Source organism: Rousettus aegyptiacus, unplaced genomic scaffold, assembly GCF_014176215.1.
Source record: "Rousettus aegyptiacus isolate mRouAeg1 unplaced genomic scaffold, mRouAeg1.p scaffold_m13_p_1, whole genome shotgun sequence".
In the NCBI taxonomy this organism is placed as follows: domain Eukaryota; kingdom Metazoa; phylum Chordata; class Mammalia; order Chiroptera; family Pteropodidae; genus Rousettus; species Rousettus aegyptiacus.
In genome coordinates this window covers 16,310,804-16,328,078 of record NW_023416284.1, presented here as the reverse complement: position 1 = coordinate 16,328,078, position 17,275 = coordinate 16,310,804, and the positions used below count along the sequence as shown (strand labels likewise).

At 50.9% G+C, this 17,275-nt stretch overlaps 1 protein-coding gene across 4 annotated transcripts in view; it reads right to left on the bottom strand.

The window, feature by feature from the left end:
* Nucleotides 1–17,275, bottom strand: part of RPS6KA1 (ribosomal protein S6 kinase A1) — a 35,852-nt gene that overhangs the window by 1,223 nt on the left and 17,354 nt on the right. For all 4 annotated transcript variants that reach the window (XM_016132063.2, XM_016132064.2, XM_016132062.2 and 1 more), the window contains 15 exons: nt 16,512–16,618; nt 15,733–15,770; nt 15,250–15,392; nt 14,773–14,843; nt 14,370–14,458; nt 13,355–13,419; nt 13,007–13,109; nt 11,409–11,539; nt 10,127–10,252; nt 9,845–9,934; nt 9,298–9,456; nt 1,716–1,877; nt 1,450–1,526; nt 1,074–1,191; nt 48–185 (listed from right to left, as the gene is read on the bottom strand). In XM_016132063.2, coding sequence (XP_015987549.1) covers nt 48–185; nt 1,074–1,191; nt 1,450–1,526; nt 1,716–1,877; nt 9,298–9,456; nt 9,845–9,934; nt 10,127–10,252; nt 11,409–11,539; nt 13,007–13,109; nt 13,355–13,419; nt 14,370–14,458; nt 14,773–14,843; nt 15,250–15,392; nt 15,733–15,770; nt 16,512–16,618 — 1,617 coding nt within the window. The remainder of the gene's footprint in view (nt 1–47; nt 186–1,073; nt 1,192–1,449; nt 1,527–1,715; nt 1,878–9,297; nt 9,457–9,844; nt 9,935–10,126; nt 10,253–11,408; nt 11,540–13,006; nt 13,110–13,354; nt 13,420–14,369; nt 14,459–14,772; nt 14,844–15,249; nt 15,393–15,732; nt 15,771–16,511; nt 16,619–17,275) is intronic.

Below are 17,275 nucleotides of genomic sequence, written 5' to 3'. Positions count from 1 at the left end.
ACCTTGGCCTAGGACCCCAGATGCCCAGCAGCCGGGGGCAGCCATACCTTCACAAGTTGTAGGTCCTGGTGGGACAGCTGGCTCTGGGGAAGCTTGTCTTTCTGGGTGATCCATGGGTGTTGCAGGACCTGCTTAGCTGTGAGGCGCTGGTGGGGGTCCACGTGCAGCATCTTGGACACCAGGTCCTGGGAGCACAGCAGGCAAGGAGGTAGGTTGGAGGAGCCAGCGGGGGAGCAGATGGCTGTGTTCCACCAATGGGGAATGGGCAGGGCAACTATCTCCCCCATCTCCTGCCCGAACCCTTTTAGTAGCCCCTGCAATCCATTCTCCATACTGCACCAGGGCCTCCCTGAGCACAGTCCCTTCTTTAGGATTTCTTCCTGGAATACACTTTCCTTTCCCTTCTACCTTCTAGAAGCCATGCAGGAAGGTGGGAAGAGCCTAAGGTTGAGGTCAGGCAGACTCAGGTTCAAAACCTGACTCTTCTGCCCACTAACTGAGTATCCTGGGCGGGTTACTCCAGTTCTCTGAGTCTCGGTGTCCCCTCTGAGAAACAGGAATAACAACAGTACCTGCCTCATAGAGCTGGTGTGAGATAGTACTGTTTTTAAGGGCTCAACCCAGTGTCTGGCACAGAGGTTTCCATAACTGGAACCCTGCTAATAATGAAAGCTCTGAGAAGGCCACTCTGCCTCTCTGCTTGGTGTGGCCAGTCGCTCTGCTCTATGCCTCCTAAGCCCGTACCCCTAGCCAGGAGGACCCACCTCCCTCTGCTGCCTGGCATCCCTGTTCCTTGAGTGCCAGCCTGCATGTCCCCTCATGCTAAGTTCTCACAAGGCAGGGGCTGTGATTATGCAGCCCTCTGTCCCCGAGCACCCAGAACATGGGAAGGGCTAGTGAATGATCATGAGGTTATCCAAATGAGTTGGTGGAGATGGGTCAGCCTGCCTGGGAATCTTTTACTTGGATAAAAGAGGCTTCAGATCACCTGTTCAGGATCTGCTAAAAAGCCCTGGGATGGGCCCCTGCCACTCTACCCCCAAATGACCTAGGTCTGGGCCTCACAGACTCACCTTGGCTGTCTCTGAAACCGTGCTCCAGTTTCCCCCACTGAGGGTGAACTTTCCACTGCCAATCCGGGTCAGGATTTCCTCTGGGGTGTCACTAGGTCCATTGGCAAATGGGGTATATCTGGAAAAAAGTCCACCCAGTCTGGGTATAGCCTCTGGCCTCCATCCTGGGCCTAAGGGTGGGGTGGGAGGACTTGATGCTCCCAAGGGAGGCATCTTCTTCCTTAAGGTAGAGCTCCTGAAGGCAGGGTCATGTCGCTATCTTCAGACCTTCCTGAGGCAGGACTGAGTCTCTCCCACCAGGCAAGTGCCACCCCAGCCTGTACTAGGGCTAGAGGGAGGGGGTGTTGGGAGGGGTCCAGGCCAATGGGACACTCACCCCGCCAGCATGGTGTACAGCAGAACGCCCAGGCTCCAGATATCACAGCCTTCGTCGTAGCCTTGGCGCTTGAGCACCTGGCAGGAAAGCAGGCAGGGGAGCATGGTCAGTCTGCGGGGCAAAGGCAAGTGGCCCTATGTGCTTGCCAGCTACTCCGCAAAGGGTGGAACAAAGGTCTGGGCCATGGGCTGAATCCTCCCTTGGTACCTGGGCCAAGGCCACACAAACAGCGAGTCCTCACTCTCAGATGACTCTGGACCACTCACCTCAGGCGCCACAAAGTTGGCGGTGTAACAGGGTGTCATGAGTAGCCCATTCTCAGCCCGTAGCTGCTTGGCGAAGCCAAAGTCACAGATGCGCAGGCACTCAGGGTTCCCAGACTCGTCCACATACAGGATGTTGCTGGGCTTGAGGTCCCTATGCACGACCTAGGGTCAGAGGTCTGGGGTCAGCTCCCAATATGAGCAGGCTGCTATGGCCCAACTGCCAGGGATGAGAGAGTTAGGAAGACGGGGCCAGAGAGAGGGACAGAAGGACCCGGAATCTAAAAGGAGGAAAAAAGGCTGAAGTGGGGCCTTTTGTGCTGTTGGCACTACCAACTTGAAATCTCCATGTCGCTGTCTACAGGGCAGCTCTGACTTCACCTGTCTACACTTGACTCCTCATTTCTCCCCTCAAATCTACTCGTCACACAATCTTACCGAACGACAATCCATCCTTCCAATTGCTCGGGTCAAAATCTTAAGAGGCATTTCAATCCCTCTTGTTTCCTCATATTCCTCAAACAATCCATCAGCAAGCTCTGCTGGCTCTATTGTCAAAATACATTCAGAGCCAACCATCTCAGCCCCTCTGCTGGCAGCCCTCCGATCCCGGCCACTGTCATCCCACTGCTGGTTTACGACAACCGCCTAACTGGTCCCTTGCTTCACCCTCGCCTCCTGTGTCTGTTCTAAACACAGCAGCCAGAGCAATCCTGTTAGACAGAAGTCAGATCACGTCATTTCAGCTCGAAACCCTCCAAGTCTTGCCCTCTTAAGAGGAAAAGTCCTTATAACGGCTTTTGTGGTCCTACCTGATCCCTCCCCGCCCCTCACCCGCATCTTACACTCTGGTTTCTAGCCACACAAGCCTCTTTGCTCTTCCTTCCACATGCCAAGCACACTCCTGCCTCCAAGGCTTTGGACTTGCTGTTCCCTCTTTCTGGATCATTCCCTCTGGCATCTGCCTGGCTCATTCTCTGTTTCTTTTAGGTTTCAGCTCAAATGTCACCTTATCAATGAGACCTGGACTATTTCATAAAAAATAGCAGCCATCGAGCAGTGCTCTTTCGTTTTTTTCCACTGCTTTACTTTCATCCATAGCATCTACCGCCATTTGTCATAATATTTGCTTGTTTTCTGAATCCGCCTACTGGAATGTAAGCTCCATGAGGGTTTTTGCTCGCTGACGTATCCCAGCATTTAGAAAGTTCCCAGCACATCGTAGGTATTCAATAAATATCTGTTGAATGAATGGATGAGTGACACTTAACCACTGACTTTTCTCTGGCCCCCGTCTGCTCCTCTGTAACCTAAGTGGCTGAACCACTCCACTTGCCATCCTCCCCCCTCCCCCTGCACAGTTCTATTCACAGTTACTCCTCTATCACCTAATTATTGACAACTCAGATCTCTGACCTGAGCCCAGAACTTTCCTGAGTCCAGGCTCATATAGCTTCTTACCAGGTAGACACCATCGAATGTTCCACAGACCCTCAAACCCACACTAAACTTGTTCTCACTCTCCTGCTCCTCCTCCCATGAGCTAATGGTACCTCCCTGGGCATTGTCAAAAATCTTCAATGGCTCCCTCCTACCTGTAAGATAACACTAAAGTCTTCATCTTGGGGTGGGAGGCTCAGCTATCTGTTCCAGATTCATTGCCCCCTGCATCCCCTCAAGTGCCCTAAGCTAAGGCCAGTGGGGGCTCCTCTGGCCATAAACAGCCCTGTCTGTAAAATGCCTGCTCCCTCCAGCGCTCAGCACAAGGCCTAGCACAGAGCGAGTGCCAAGTGAACAACTCTGTACAGTGAATGAATGTATCACACTCTGAAACATAGAGAGACCATGCAGGTTAGGTTCACGGAGTCTCACAGATTAGTTAGCTTTATGAGAAGGTCCTTTCACAGTCCTAGTTGAGCCCTGAGCCCTGCAGCAGGTGCCCATGGGGTAGGTAGGATAGTCTACCTCCACAGAGAGGAGTACGAGGTAGATGAGGAGGAAAGGGCTATGCATTGGCAGGGTGGTCCCAGTGACACTGCGAACTGTATCCTTCCCAATACAATCATACGCCCCAGAAGGTAAGGCGAAACCTCCAGAATGTAGACTCTTCTCTTTTCCCTGCAGAGGGCCCAGCCAAGCTTCCCAGGGATGCTCAGCTTGCCTGAGGACACTAACTATGCTGAACAAGTGATCTTTCTGGTTTACAAAGTACTTTCCCAGCCACCATTTCCTTGGGCCCATTTCACCCCAGTAAGTGGGCAGGGCAGGAACTGTTGGCTCTATTTTACAGAGAAGGAAACCGAGGCTATGAGAGAAGAATTGACTTGCTCGTATAAATAAGAAGCAGAGGGGAGATTTGAACCCAATTCTGATCTTAATTCCAGTCTTTCCAGTTTAGTGTAGCACAGATGGCACTTTTGGGAAACAGGGACACAAAAGTTTTCGATCTTTATCATGCCCTAACATAACAGAGAAATGACAAACTCCTATAGGGAACTGTGGCTCACATTGGCAGGTAGCCCCACAGGTGATTCTGATACCTGTCCCCCAGGTTATATGTGAGGGGAGTGGGGAGCATATTCTCACATCTCACTGCACTGAAAAGCACAACAGGCCGGGCAAGCAATGAGCAGGGCCAAGCCGAGTAGGAGCCATATTAACCAATCTACAGGGGCAGGTGTTGCTTACTCGGGCTGACTGACAGCAACTCAGGCTCAGTTTCCAAATCAATCAAATTACCAAACCAAACCCTAAAGAAAAAACACCCCACATCTTGCAGGCTAAACTAAATATGTATGTAGATCAAATGCAGTCACTGAGTCAATAGGCAGAGTGGTGATTTCAGTCGAGTCAGGCGGGCCAGGGTGTGAATCCTGGTTTTACTAGCAATAGCTGTGTGATCTTGGGTATTTCACTTAACCTCTCTAGCCCTCAGCTTTCTTACCTATAAAATGGGGTTAATAATAGTGCTCAACCCCCAAGGCTGCAGGAAGGAGCACACAGTTGTTGATAAGACTATTTAGCACAGGGCTTGGGAACTGGCAGCTGCTGTCATAGTAACCCCAGCACTTGTTGGGATCAAACGCCACCATCATGGGGCATGTTAAGATACATTAAATGCTTGTTAAGAATCATTTACATTTAACACAGGGCTCCCCAACCCCCAGGTTGTGGACCGGTACCAGTCTGTGGCCTGTTAGGAACTGGGCACACAGCAGAAGGTGAGCAGAGGGCGAGCTAGCGAAGCTTCATCTGTATTTGCAGCTGCTCCCCAGCGCTAGCATCACCGCCTCAGCTACACTTCAGATCATCAGACATTAGGTTCTCATAGGTGCATAAGTCCCTGGTGCTGAAAAGGTTGGGGACCGCTGATTTAAGGGACAAGAAGAACAGGACAATTAGAGGACAGCTGCTGATCACATAGTTGAGAGCACAGACTCTGGAGCCTGATTAACTATGAGACTTTTACTTTCTCTCCCAGAGCCTCAGTTCCTCCCTTATAAAATAGACATAATGATAATACATGCTTCATAGGTTCATTGGAACAATTAAATGAGTTTGTATGTAAGTGCTTAGAACTCTGTCTGGCCTGTGGAAAGTGCTATGTAATGCCAGCCGTCATTAGCAGAAACAGCATCTTTGTCATCATCAACATCATCGAAGGATGTGCATTTAGGTGCCTGCGACCAGCCCCCCACCCCCCAATAAAGGTGATGGTCTTCTTAAATCATCTGATGTTCTTCTTAAATCATCTGTTAAACCGGGAAACCAGAGTGACTTTCTACTGAGTTCTCAAACAGGCTGTCCTCAGCATGCTGAGGACCTTACAGAAACAACACGAGGGGAGCTAGACTTAAAAGGGGTCCATGTATTAAACAAAAAACTCTTGCAAAACAAGATGAAAAAGGCAGATGACCCAAGTTTTAAAGATGGACACAAGAACAGGCATTTCATAAAAGAGGCTGTCCAAATGGCCATAAACACACACACCAACTACATTAGTTGTCAGGGAAATGCAAATTAAAACCACTACAAGATATCACTCCACACCTACCAAAATGGCTATGATTAAAAAGATGAAAAATACCAAATGCTGATGCTGGTGAGTACCAGAATTCTCACACGCTTCCAGTGAAAGAATGTAAATTGGTAAAACTTTAGTAACCCATTTGGCAATATATATCTACGAAAGATGAACATACACATACATTATGACCTCGGAATTCCACCGCTGGGTATTCACCCAATGTTAAAATGTACGTACATGTTCACCAAAAGACAAGTAAGTACTAGAATCTCTTAGCAGCATTGCTCGTCATAGTCAAAAACTGGTAACAACCCAATGTCCATTAACAGTAGAATGGAAATTCAATTGTGGTCTATTCATACAGTAGAAAACACACAACATCAAGAATGAGTGAAATGCAGCCACACAGCAATGTGGATGAATCTCAGAGAGAATGTTGAGTGGCAGAAGTCAGATATGAAAGAGCACGTTTGTATAAAATTCAAAGACAGGCAAACTAATCTAATTAGACTTTAGCTTAGAATGGCTATACCTGGGGAGGAGGTAAGGATTGGAAGGGGCACACGGGGATATGGGAAAAGTGGAAATTTTTCTGTCTTGATCTAGGTACAGGTTACAAGGGTGTATTCATTTTCTGAAAATTTGTTGACTTGTACATCATGATTTACATTTATGCGATCCTTTAATTAAAAGATATAGGAGGTCCCAGTGGCCCCTGCTCTGGTCACCCCCTTCTCACCCCTCAGCTCGTATGGGATTCCCAGCTTCTAAACCATAGATGTTGCCAACCCATAATCAGCCCAGAGAATCTCCCTCCATATTCAGATTCAACAAGAACTTCCCATTTCCTCATCATCTGCCCCTGGGATGTGGAAAGGGCCAGAAGCTTTGGGGACTGCTGGACTCCTGCCTTTGGAAAAGAGACAATTCCCTTCTATAACATCTCCACCAAGTGACTGACTGTACTTGGAGCTGGTGGAGAGGCTCGCAACTTTTGGAAGCAGCTCCCTCTCTAGAAAATCCTTCCTTGTTTTCACCCACTGGACACTCATTGCTTTGGCTCCATCTTCTCTACCTTCTTGGTATAGAAAAAAACGGGAAAAAGAAACACTTCTACTGTCTAACCTGACATATTTAAATACTGGTCTGCTTGTACTTGCCATTCCAAAAACCAAAGCCACTTCAAATATGGCCATAACAGGACATAACAGGTGACCATAACAGGTGGTAACCAAACCAAAGCTCTGGTTATGAGGTAAAGTTCCTTTTTGCAAACGAATCCCCCCTAATAAATTAGAATCAGACACTGCCACTTTTGCAAACCCTAATGAAATAAGTGATTCAGGCAGAGATCCTGAAAGGATGAAGCCATTCTGTGGAAGGCTGGCGAAGATCTTTACGATACACCATCAGGCCCACTCACCACTGGCCACCCATTCACCTGTGCCTAGACTGCCACCTCCTGACATGACGAATGAGGACAACATAGCACTGCGCTCTTGGATGGGATGCTCTGTGAAGTACACTGCACTTCCCATGAAATGTTTTTAACTGCTCACTCCCTAGAGGAAGTTGAAGCTGAATCAAGACTTTAGAGCACTTGAAGTTGACAGGAAACACGGACAATAAAGAAAGAATTAAAATGAGGCCATGAGGAGGCAGACACATTCCACAGAACTGATCTCTTCAGGTCAGTGGCATAATAAGGGAGGTTTTACTGTGGAGGTTATACGGATAACTACATTTGTCAAAATTCATTGAATGATACACTCAAGATCTACTGTGTGCAAATTTTCTCTCAGTTTTAGAAAAGATACTCAAGGAATATAACAAGTGAATGAAAGTTCTGGGCATGGCAGAGATGGAGATTCTAATAAACCAATCACAAAAATGTTTTTGAAAGGACAATAGGGAAAATGTGTATGTTGACAGGGTACTATGTAAAAAATGAGTATCCGTTAATTTCGTTAGTTGTTATGAAAGAAAATGTTTGCTTTTTTCAGAGTTATAGACATACAACTAAGATGATGTGAGGTCCAAGATATGCTTTAATAGATTTTAATTATAGGTATTTATGGGTCAAGTGTCATAAACTTTGCAACTTCCTTTCAGATGCACCCATAAAAATATATATTTATATAGAGAGATAGAGAAAAAAAGAGACGGAAAAAAAGACTGATAAAGCAAATGCAGCAGGTTGTGAAGATCTGGTGAATCTAGAAGGGAAATGATTTTCATTGTTTCGATGTACCATTCTTTTAACTTTTCTAAAGGTTTCAACTTTTTCAAGAAAAAGTTGGGGAAAATACTTCAACAACAATGGAAGGGAGGGAGGGAGGGAGGGAGGGAGGGAGGAAGGAAGGAAGGAAGGAAGGAAGGGAGGGAGGGAGGGAGGGAGGGAGGAGGGAGGGAGGGAGGGAGAGAAAGGAAGGGAAAAGGGAGAGAAGGAGAAAAGGAGAGGGAGAGGAAGAGGAAATAGAAATGAGAAAGGGAAGGAGGGATGGAAACGGAAGCATCTTGACAATTTTTAAATCTGGTGATGGGTATCTGGGGGTTCATTATCTATTCTTCTAGTTTCACATATGCTTGAAAATATTCCTAAAGAAAAGCTAATTTTTAAAAAAGTCGCAGCAACGATCTGGTCCTATTTCCCCCTAATGTGTATGTGGCAGTTCCCACTGGCCTCCGCTGGACCATGGTACCTTCCCAGTGCAGCACCTCATTCCATCCCACAGCCACCCTGGGAGGTGGAGGTCTTGTTATCAGGGGTTTGCAGATGACAGGTGAGAAAGGCTTGGAGAGATGAGTCTTTCCCAACACCATGCACAGGATTTATACACAGCCAGTTGAATTCTAGCATCTGCATGCTTAACCCCGATACTGTCTGACTAGAAGCCCCTAAAACATCATCTTGTCCAGAGAGAACCTCATGCTAACTCTGTTTTGGCTTCAATACATTACAAGGAATTTTTCCACCTCTGCCTTGCTCAATGATAAAGGCCAAGTCCTACTGCTTGGACTTATACCCCTTCTGTAGTACCTGCTGGGTTTCCAACAGTCTTTCCCCTACACCCACTTCCTCTGTCCTAGCAACCAAACCCACAGCCAGATTTGCCCCCCTGAAGTCCTGAGTTACTCATACTGAATCTGCTGCTTCCTCACTCAAAACCCACTCCCTGTCCATAGCTCCCCACCCAAATTCCTGAGTCAGACATTCTTTCTCGGTTGTGTGACCTTGGGCAAGTGACCTCACAACTCTGAGCCTCAGTCTTCTTACCTGTAAAGTGGGCCAACAATAGTAGCTACCTCACAGGGTTGTTGTGAAAATCATTTGAGATAATGTAAATAATGTAGCAGGTGCCTGGCACACAGTAGATACTAAAAAATGTTCCTGTCCACAATTCAGCCTCATCTCTCTCTTTCCCTTCCTTACATCCATTCCCTCACCCAGCACCCATTGCTAGTCTCTCTTCTGTCTGGCTGTTGAAGACTGCCACTGCCCAGGCCACCCTGCGGCTCATGCGCTCTGCTGATGGTGCCCTCCTACCCCAAATTTACCCCCTGGGAGTGCAGATACTCCACGGTCTTGCTGATGGTGTAGAGGACGAAGCTGGCCTCCCGCTCCGAGAAGAATTTCTGCCGTAGGATCTTGTCCAGCAGCTCCCCGCCCCGCATCAGCTCTGTCACCAGGTACACGTGTTTGCCATCATCATACACCTGCAGGAGACCTCGCCATCAGGGCCCTTCCCTCAATGCCAGGCTCGTGCCCCTTGGTCACCAGCTCACCAGGCCAAGAAAGAATCACATGAGCTGGGCGTGTATCCTGCTCTGTGTCAGTGGCCCTGGCAGGGCCTTTGCCTGTCTGGGCCGCAATCCTCCCTGGACAGGAAGATGCTGGCACTGAACCCCTGATGGGCAGGAAAGCTCTCAGACAATGCCTGAGCCTGAACTGGAGGGCTCCCGAGGTGCAGGCAGACAGGAGGCACCAAGGTTCCTCCCCTTCCCATGAGCAGAGGTGGATTATAAGTCAAAGAAATGGCAGCAAAGACAAATCCTAGAGTCGAGTGCCTCAGTCCCCACCCCAGTCTCAAGGATGCCCACTCACATCCTTCAGAGTGATGATGTTGGGGTGCTGCCCGTACCGCAGAAGAATCTCAATCTCTTCTGAAGGATCCCGCTTGCTCTTGTCGATGACCTGAGGAAACGGGGTGCATGTGACAATGTCAGGGGGACCATCTCCAGAGTCCGTCCCTGCCACAGAGCCCACACTGCACAGCTTTCTCCCATTCAGAGCCTCGAGCACCAACCCGTCTCCCACCAAAGGGCCAAGGCTACACGTGCCTCCCCTGGCCCAGCAGCCATGGCCAACACACAGTCGGAGGCCCACCTTGACAGCATATTCCATGTTGGTGGCCTTGTGGACACACCGCTTGCACACAGAGTAGGAGCCCACACCAATCGTCTCCTTTACCACGTAGCCGTCACTGAAAACCAGGTTCTTCCCATGGAGTTGCTGCAGGAGACCAAGAGGTAGAGCTGACACTTTGCTCTCAAATGCAGGGGTCATCCCCCTGCACCCAAGGCCTTGACTCAGGGGAGATGGCACCAGGCAAGAGCCAGGAGGCCTATGGTGGAATGTTGGCTGTGTGAACTCAGGCAAGAATCTGCCCATCTCTGGGCCTCAGTATTCACTCTGCATGATGGGCACACTCACTGGCTCCCACCCTGCGGTCAGACAGTGGTGGAGGGGGCAGGCAACAGAGCCGCAACACACACTGAAAAGCCTGGGAAAACCAGCTTTCCTGCCCATCAGGGGACCACTGCCCTGAGAGGGACAGAGGAGCCCTGAGCTGGGTCCTAGTCATACGACTTGTTGTGGCCTTGGGTGAGGTGCCTCCCCTTTCTGGGTGTCACAGCCCAGCTCATGTTGTGTCTCAAGATTCTAAGATACTGACAACAGCAAATGTTTCTAGGGTGCTTAGTGTGTAGCAGGCACTGTTCTAAGCACTTTCCATAAGTGACCTCACGGACAGTCCTGATTTACACCCATTGTCCTCACAACCAGTCTGGTTTAACATTTGTCCTGGACGAAGATGTCCCAGCTGGATAATAAATTACATAGTTATGCAAACTTTACACATATTAACTTATGTAATCGTCACAACAGCCCAGTGGAGAAAGTTTCTCTTATCACCCCATTTACAGATGAGGAAACTGAGGCACCGGGAGGGTAAGGGTCTCAAAGTCCCTCACCTTGGAAGTTCTGAACCCAGGGAATGAGCTCCAGGTCTACATTCTTGCTTCTCAATTCTAAATATCTTCCATCGAGCCAGGACAGTGTGCAAATGGGGGACAAGTATGAGGAGATATGAGCCCCTGCTACCCATCCCTGCTGGGGACCTGAAAGCCACCTCCCAGCACCCTGGGTACCACCTTACACCTATCTAGGCTCTATAATGTCCCTGGCTGTGCCAGGAAATTTAGATCCATGTTGTTATCCCTGTTTTACAAATGGGGAAACTGAGACCCAAGGAAGTTTAGAAGTCCAGTGGGCTACACGGTTACAATCAGGGTTTGAATCTGGGCTTGTCCAACGCCAGAGCCCGTGTCCTAACTGTTCTGCCTTGCAGCTTCTAAGTGGACAAGGACAACTGGGCAGCCCGCCTTACCTGTACTACCGAGTGCAGCGGCGCCTGCGTAGCCCGAGGCTTGCCGTCATCCTCCATCAGGCCAGTGGCCACAAAGCTGAAGCCACGGAACAGCTGATGGGCACCAGCACTGGGGGGGATGCCTGGGGAGTCTGCAGGAGGCGTTGGAGGAGGATGTGAGCCTTGAAGGTGCCTTTGATCCTTAGGCAGCCCAGCAGAGGGAGACCATGGGACTTCCAGGCCTGCCTCAGAGGCTGGCCAAGGAGGGAGCCTGGGCAGGATCCCTGATCTCAGGCCTTAGCTAGCGCATCTGCTCATGTGTGATTAGACCGGCCCAGCCCTGACAGACAAAGATAAGACTCCCATATCCAGTGTCTGGCCCAGGTCAAGACACTCTATCCCTTCCAAGATGCCTCCTCCTCGCCTCCTGGCCTCAGATCTGCCCCTTCAGCTCCTCTGGCGCAGCAGCCAGAGGGATGGTTCCGACCACAAATCTACCCCTGCCTGTACCTCTCAGATGCTCCCCTCTGCCCTCAGGAGAAAGCCTAACTCTTCCGCCTAGCGACTGGGATCCTTGTGATTGATCTTAGCCTCCCTGCCCTCCCCGCCCCCTGCGCCCCACAGCTCAGCCAGGTCAACTTCTCAGACCCTGAAAGGAGCCTGAGCCACTGCACATGCTGCTCCCTCTCACTAGGTAATTCTCTCCTCATCTGCACTTTGAGGCTCAGCTCACTCTCTCCCCTCTGAGAAGCCTCGCCTGAGGCTGCTCCTCCAACCCCTCGCCCCTATTAAGCTGCACTCGTCATGCTGCCCAGTAGCCATTTTTGTGTCTCTCCCCTCACTATAGACTGAGCCATAAGAAGGCAGGGCCTGGGTCTGTCAATTCCCCCATGGCTGGCACACAGTAGGGGCCTGGTACACATTGGTCAGATAAATGAAAAAAGATGGGACAAACTGCTTGGAGAAGTACTAAGCTCCCTGTCATCAGAGGTGTGTAAGCTGCAGTGAGAAAAGCATCCCTTGTTAAAACCTGTCCCTTCAAAAGGACTTACAGAATGAATACCCCCACCTACAATATCTGGCCAAATGTTAGGATATAACAAGCTCCCTCCCAGAAGACCCCTCATTGGCTTCTTCCAGTAATGCCAGGGGCTAAGTGGGTCTATGGCTAAGCCAATATTCTGGATGAGCACACTGAGGGCTGGTGGTCAGAACAGCCAAAGCAGATTCCCACACTTGTCCCTGACCTGTGGGCGCTGTCACCTCTGCTCTGCCAGACTGTCTCTACCTTACATTTTTACTGGGTCAGATTCTGTAGCCCTGACGTGTGAGCCTGATGTGTTCGTCTTCCCAGCAGGCTGGAAGATGCCCGGGGCAGGGGTCCTGACTTTTCTATTGTGCCCTTAACCAACCACTCATCCCCAACCCCTCACCCAGACACAAAGAGCCCACAGAGCCCTGGAGTGAGAGTCAGGCAGAATGAGATGGGGACAAAGAGTCAGACCTCTCTCTCCTGTCTGCCCACACACCTGGGCCTGCCAGAGTCCTGACCACCCCTGTCTCCCAAGGTGCCCCTGACTCCCTGCTTCCCTTCTGTACCAGCCCAAGACAAACCAGACCTTTGGGTGTACGGGATGTGAACTCAGTGTCAAAGTAGAAGGTGTCATCGGGTTGCGCCACGGCCGGCTTGAAGGGTGGCTTGATCTCACGGCGGTACAGCTTCTGTAAGGCAGGGTGGGCATTCCGGTCTTCACAGTGCTCCCACGGCCTGTCAGGGAGCCAGTGCAGGAGGAGGTGACAGGCCTGGAGCCATGCAGACGGGGCACGGTTGTTTGCCCTTGGGAAGCAGGCCTTGCCTCCAAGGCCATGCTGTCACCTTCTGCTCCATACCCACCTTCTCAGTAGAAGCTCCCTCCCACCACAGCGGAAGCCCTGACTGGGGTGCTGGGGTGGAGAGACACACTCACATTCCAGTCGATGGTGGAGTAGAAGACATGTCGCTTGATTTCCTCTGCCCCATCAGGGCCGGAGCCTGAAAGAGCCCAGATGAAGGGTCTGCCCTGGATGTCCAACTCCCAGATACTGCTCTGCCCACCCAGTAGCCAACCTGGTCTGGGACCAGTGGCTGGCTAGAGCAGTCCACTGGGATCATGGGGATGGGCTCACCCTCCCCAAAATCTACCAACCATCATCCCAAGGCCTATTGCCCACTCAGCATTTTCCACTTTCTGGGGCCCCTTATGATCAAGCTCCAATATCCTGATGAAAGAAGGAAGGCCCAGGGAGGTTAGGCAACTTGTCCAAGACCACACAGAGGCCAGACTTATTCTGAAATCTGCAGAGAGCCTCTGCCTCGCTTGTCAGCCACCAGGCAGGCTCATACTCCACTCAACCCCAGGGACCTGGATTGGACTTTTCAAAGCTGGTCATGGTCCAGATGAACCCAGGAGCCAAGGAGCCAAGACATATTGAGTAGCCACTACACATGAAGCACATTCGCGTGATTTCATTTAATCAATAGAGCTCGAGATCATCATCTCCCATGAAGATGAGGACCTGGGGCTCCAGGAAGTGAAGTCAGATGCCTTGGCTCACAAATGGCACTCGTTTGTTCAACAAATATTTACGGAGGACCACTGTGTGCCAGGCAGTGGGGATGTGACACAGGCCCAGGACTGGGACCTGAGCCTTCTGATGCCTGAGCTCATGCTCTTCTTCTTGTGCCAGGAGTCTTGGTGAAGGAGCTGTGTGGGGTCTTCTGTCTTTGTCCCCAGAGGGAGTGGGGATGACTCAGTTCCTGCCTTTTCCCTACACACAGGTCATTCCCTGCCCCAAACACCACACATGGAGCCAGAAAGCAGGGTGGCCGGCGGCATTGTCTGCCCACACAAAGGACAACGGTCCCTTTCAGCCCCAGATGTGGCCCCATGGCCTAGGCTGCAGCTGTACCCTGCTCCCCTCCCCTGAGCTAGGGCTGCTTACCGAGCCGGTTGGCAGGATTCCGCTTGAACAGGGCCCGCAGGAGGCTCTGGGCTTCTGTGCTCAGAAACTGGGGCATGCCTAGCTTCGCCCTGAAATAGCCCCAGGTCTTATCAGGGCTGAGCCCCGCCCAAGAGGCCCTGTCCCTCCTCCCTCTTCTGTCCAGGTCTAGTTCCCAGCTCAGTCCAGACAAGCTATCCACTAACTCACTGCCCAAAGACTTCTGGGATTTCCCTCCCACGGGCCTTGGTGGATGAAAAGGGGCCCTGGAAAACATAATGCTTCACTCAGAGGAGTGTCACATTAATGGGTGAACCTGAGGTAGGTATAGGGTATTACTCTGGTTCCCAAGCTCTAGGATAGGCATGAGGGGACCCTGAGGTATCAGGGAGGGGCTGGCACTTACTTCAGAATCAGTGTCATTGTCTCCTTCCGGTCCTTCCCCTGGAAGGGCAAGGAGCCCGTCAACATCTCAAACTGCAAAGGACAAAGGTCTATTCAGGCTCTGGTCCCATCTCCCATGGCCCTCACCTCCCTCCACCCAGGCCACTGAGCTCCATTGCCAGGATTCTTGCTGGCCTGTTGGAGGTTCACCTGGATCAAAAGTTGTGTCCATCCCTTTCCCCTCCGTTCATCAGAACACTAGGAACAGTTCTAGGGCCCCGAAGCTGGGGAGAGACTCAAACCCAGACTGCGAGCACCCCAGGTAGGGCCAAGCCTGGAATCTTTCCCAGGAAAAAATCTACAGCTGGGTGGAGGTGAGGCCAGCTGGGCTGTGAGAGGGCAGGAGAGCCTCAGAAACTATCAACCCCGTGACTGTACCGATAGGAAAACTGAGGTCCAAGGCCTAGGCTAGATGCTTTACCACTGCCTGGGCACTCACCATCAAGACCCCATAGGACCACCAATCTGCACTGTGGGTGTGGCCCTGGCGGTTGACGACCTCGGGGGCCATGTACTCCACTGTCCCACAGAAAGAATAGGCCTTCTTCTCGTGGTCAATGGCCTCCTTGCTCAGGCCAAAGTCTGCAGGAAGGAGGGTAAGAGGACACATCTTCAGGATCCCTGCTTTCCTTGCTGCCACTACCTGTACACCACACTCTCCTGCCCAGAGGCCTGAGGGCCCCAGGACATTCAGGAGGAAGTTGAGGCCCAGAAAGGCTGGGTGACTTGCCCAGGGTTGCACGGTGGAGAGCTGGGGTTGAAACCCTGGCCATTGCAAGTCTGGGGCCTGGGCTTTTAACTACTTCCAAGTGCCTGGCTTAGCCTCTCAGGAAGAACAAACCCCTCAACACTCATCCCAGGCCCACCAAGAGCCCATCCTGCCCTCCCCTGGGATCTGAGGGGGCTGGTGCCCTCCACTCACCAGTGAGCTTGATGTGGCCCTCCTCATCCAGAAGGATGCTGTAATGGAGAGAAGTCAGGGCCCTTCAGTTGTGGCTCCTGGGTGGGTTCTGATGATGCCACAGGGGTTTGTGGGGGTTGGCCCAGCCCAGAGGTGATCCACCCAGATCATTCGATGAACGGGTGGGCGGAGCGGGATGCCGGCAGTGCCATGCAGGTGTGCTGCCTACCCTTTTTGCTGATCCTTGAAACTGCGTGAGGTAGGTACTATTATGGCCTCATTTTAAGAATGGGAAACTAAGGCTCAGGGAGGTTAAAGAACTCCTCATGGTCATAGAGCTAGTGCAGCCAAGATGTAAGGTGGTAGAGACAAAATTTGAGTTTAGGTCTGCCTAACTATAAGGCCAGAACTCATTTCGCCTGACCCTGGCTCCCACACTACCATTTGAGGATATTTAGATGTTGAGGAAGATTCTAGAGAGGCCATTTCAAGGAATGACCTTTAAGGGTGGCATCTCAGAGGTCACATGGATTAGCAGAAAAGGTAGGTGATGCACCTGCATAGAGGTGCCGGGCCCTAGACAATGACAGCACTACTGATTAGGCAGCCCCCGAGGGGAGCATGCTGCCGCGGCCACTCCACTGCGCCCCACCCATTCATGGGGCAGCCCAAAGGAGGGGGATTTTCTTGGGGAGAGTCACACCCACCCCCACTGAGGTGGCCCTATTACAGAAGAAGCCCCAGGGCCGCCTCTGCACTCCCTGCGGAGGCTGGGCAGGGCTGGCTGTGGCCTCACTCACTTCTCAGGCTTGAGGTCCCTGTAAATAATGCCCAAGCTGTGCAGGTGGTCCAGGCCCAAGGCCAGCTCAGCCAGGTAAAACTTCACGTCCTCCTCTGTGAACATGACCTGCAACAGGTGGGAGGGGGCTTCAGCTGGGATCGCCTCTTCCTCAGAGCTAGGGCTTTGGGTAGTCGGCGGCTTCCTGGTCCTGGTCCCTGGCCTTGGGGAGGTCCCTGAGAGACCCCAGTGGCATTCGGCCTTCTTTTTATAAAGGAATGGTTCAAGGTGGGAAATGACTAATATACAAGTCACTCATTGTGGCACTACTTGGAAATAGCAAAAGGCTGGGAACAGGCCAAGGGTCGAACAGCAGAAGGTGGGAGTAACTGCCTCTCCTTGCGTGACAGGGTGCTGTGCAGCCGCAAACTGCAAGGAGCTTCCCCGCATTCTGACACGGACTGATCTGGAAGATATACTGTCTTGGAAAAAGCAAGACACAGAACAGTATCACAGAATAGTACTTTTTACCTAAGAAAGTGGGGGGTTGGGGTTCAGAACAAATATCAGAATGGTTTGTATTTTCAAAGAAACATGGGAAGCTTAAACGAGAGACCAATAAAAATGTTTACCTATGTAGGGGTAGAGGGGCTCAATGAATATTTTTCTTTTCAATCATGTAAATGTATTACCTATTCAAACACTAAAATAACATTCGAAAAATTTTTTAAAAGTTTGCTTCTCTTCTAAAGTTTGAATTGTGTCAATGGTCTCATTTTTCTATCT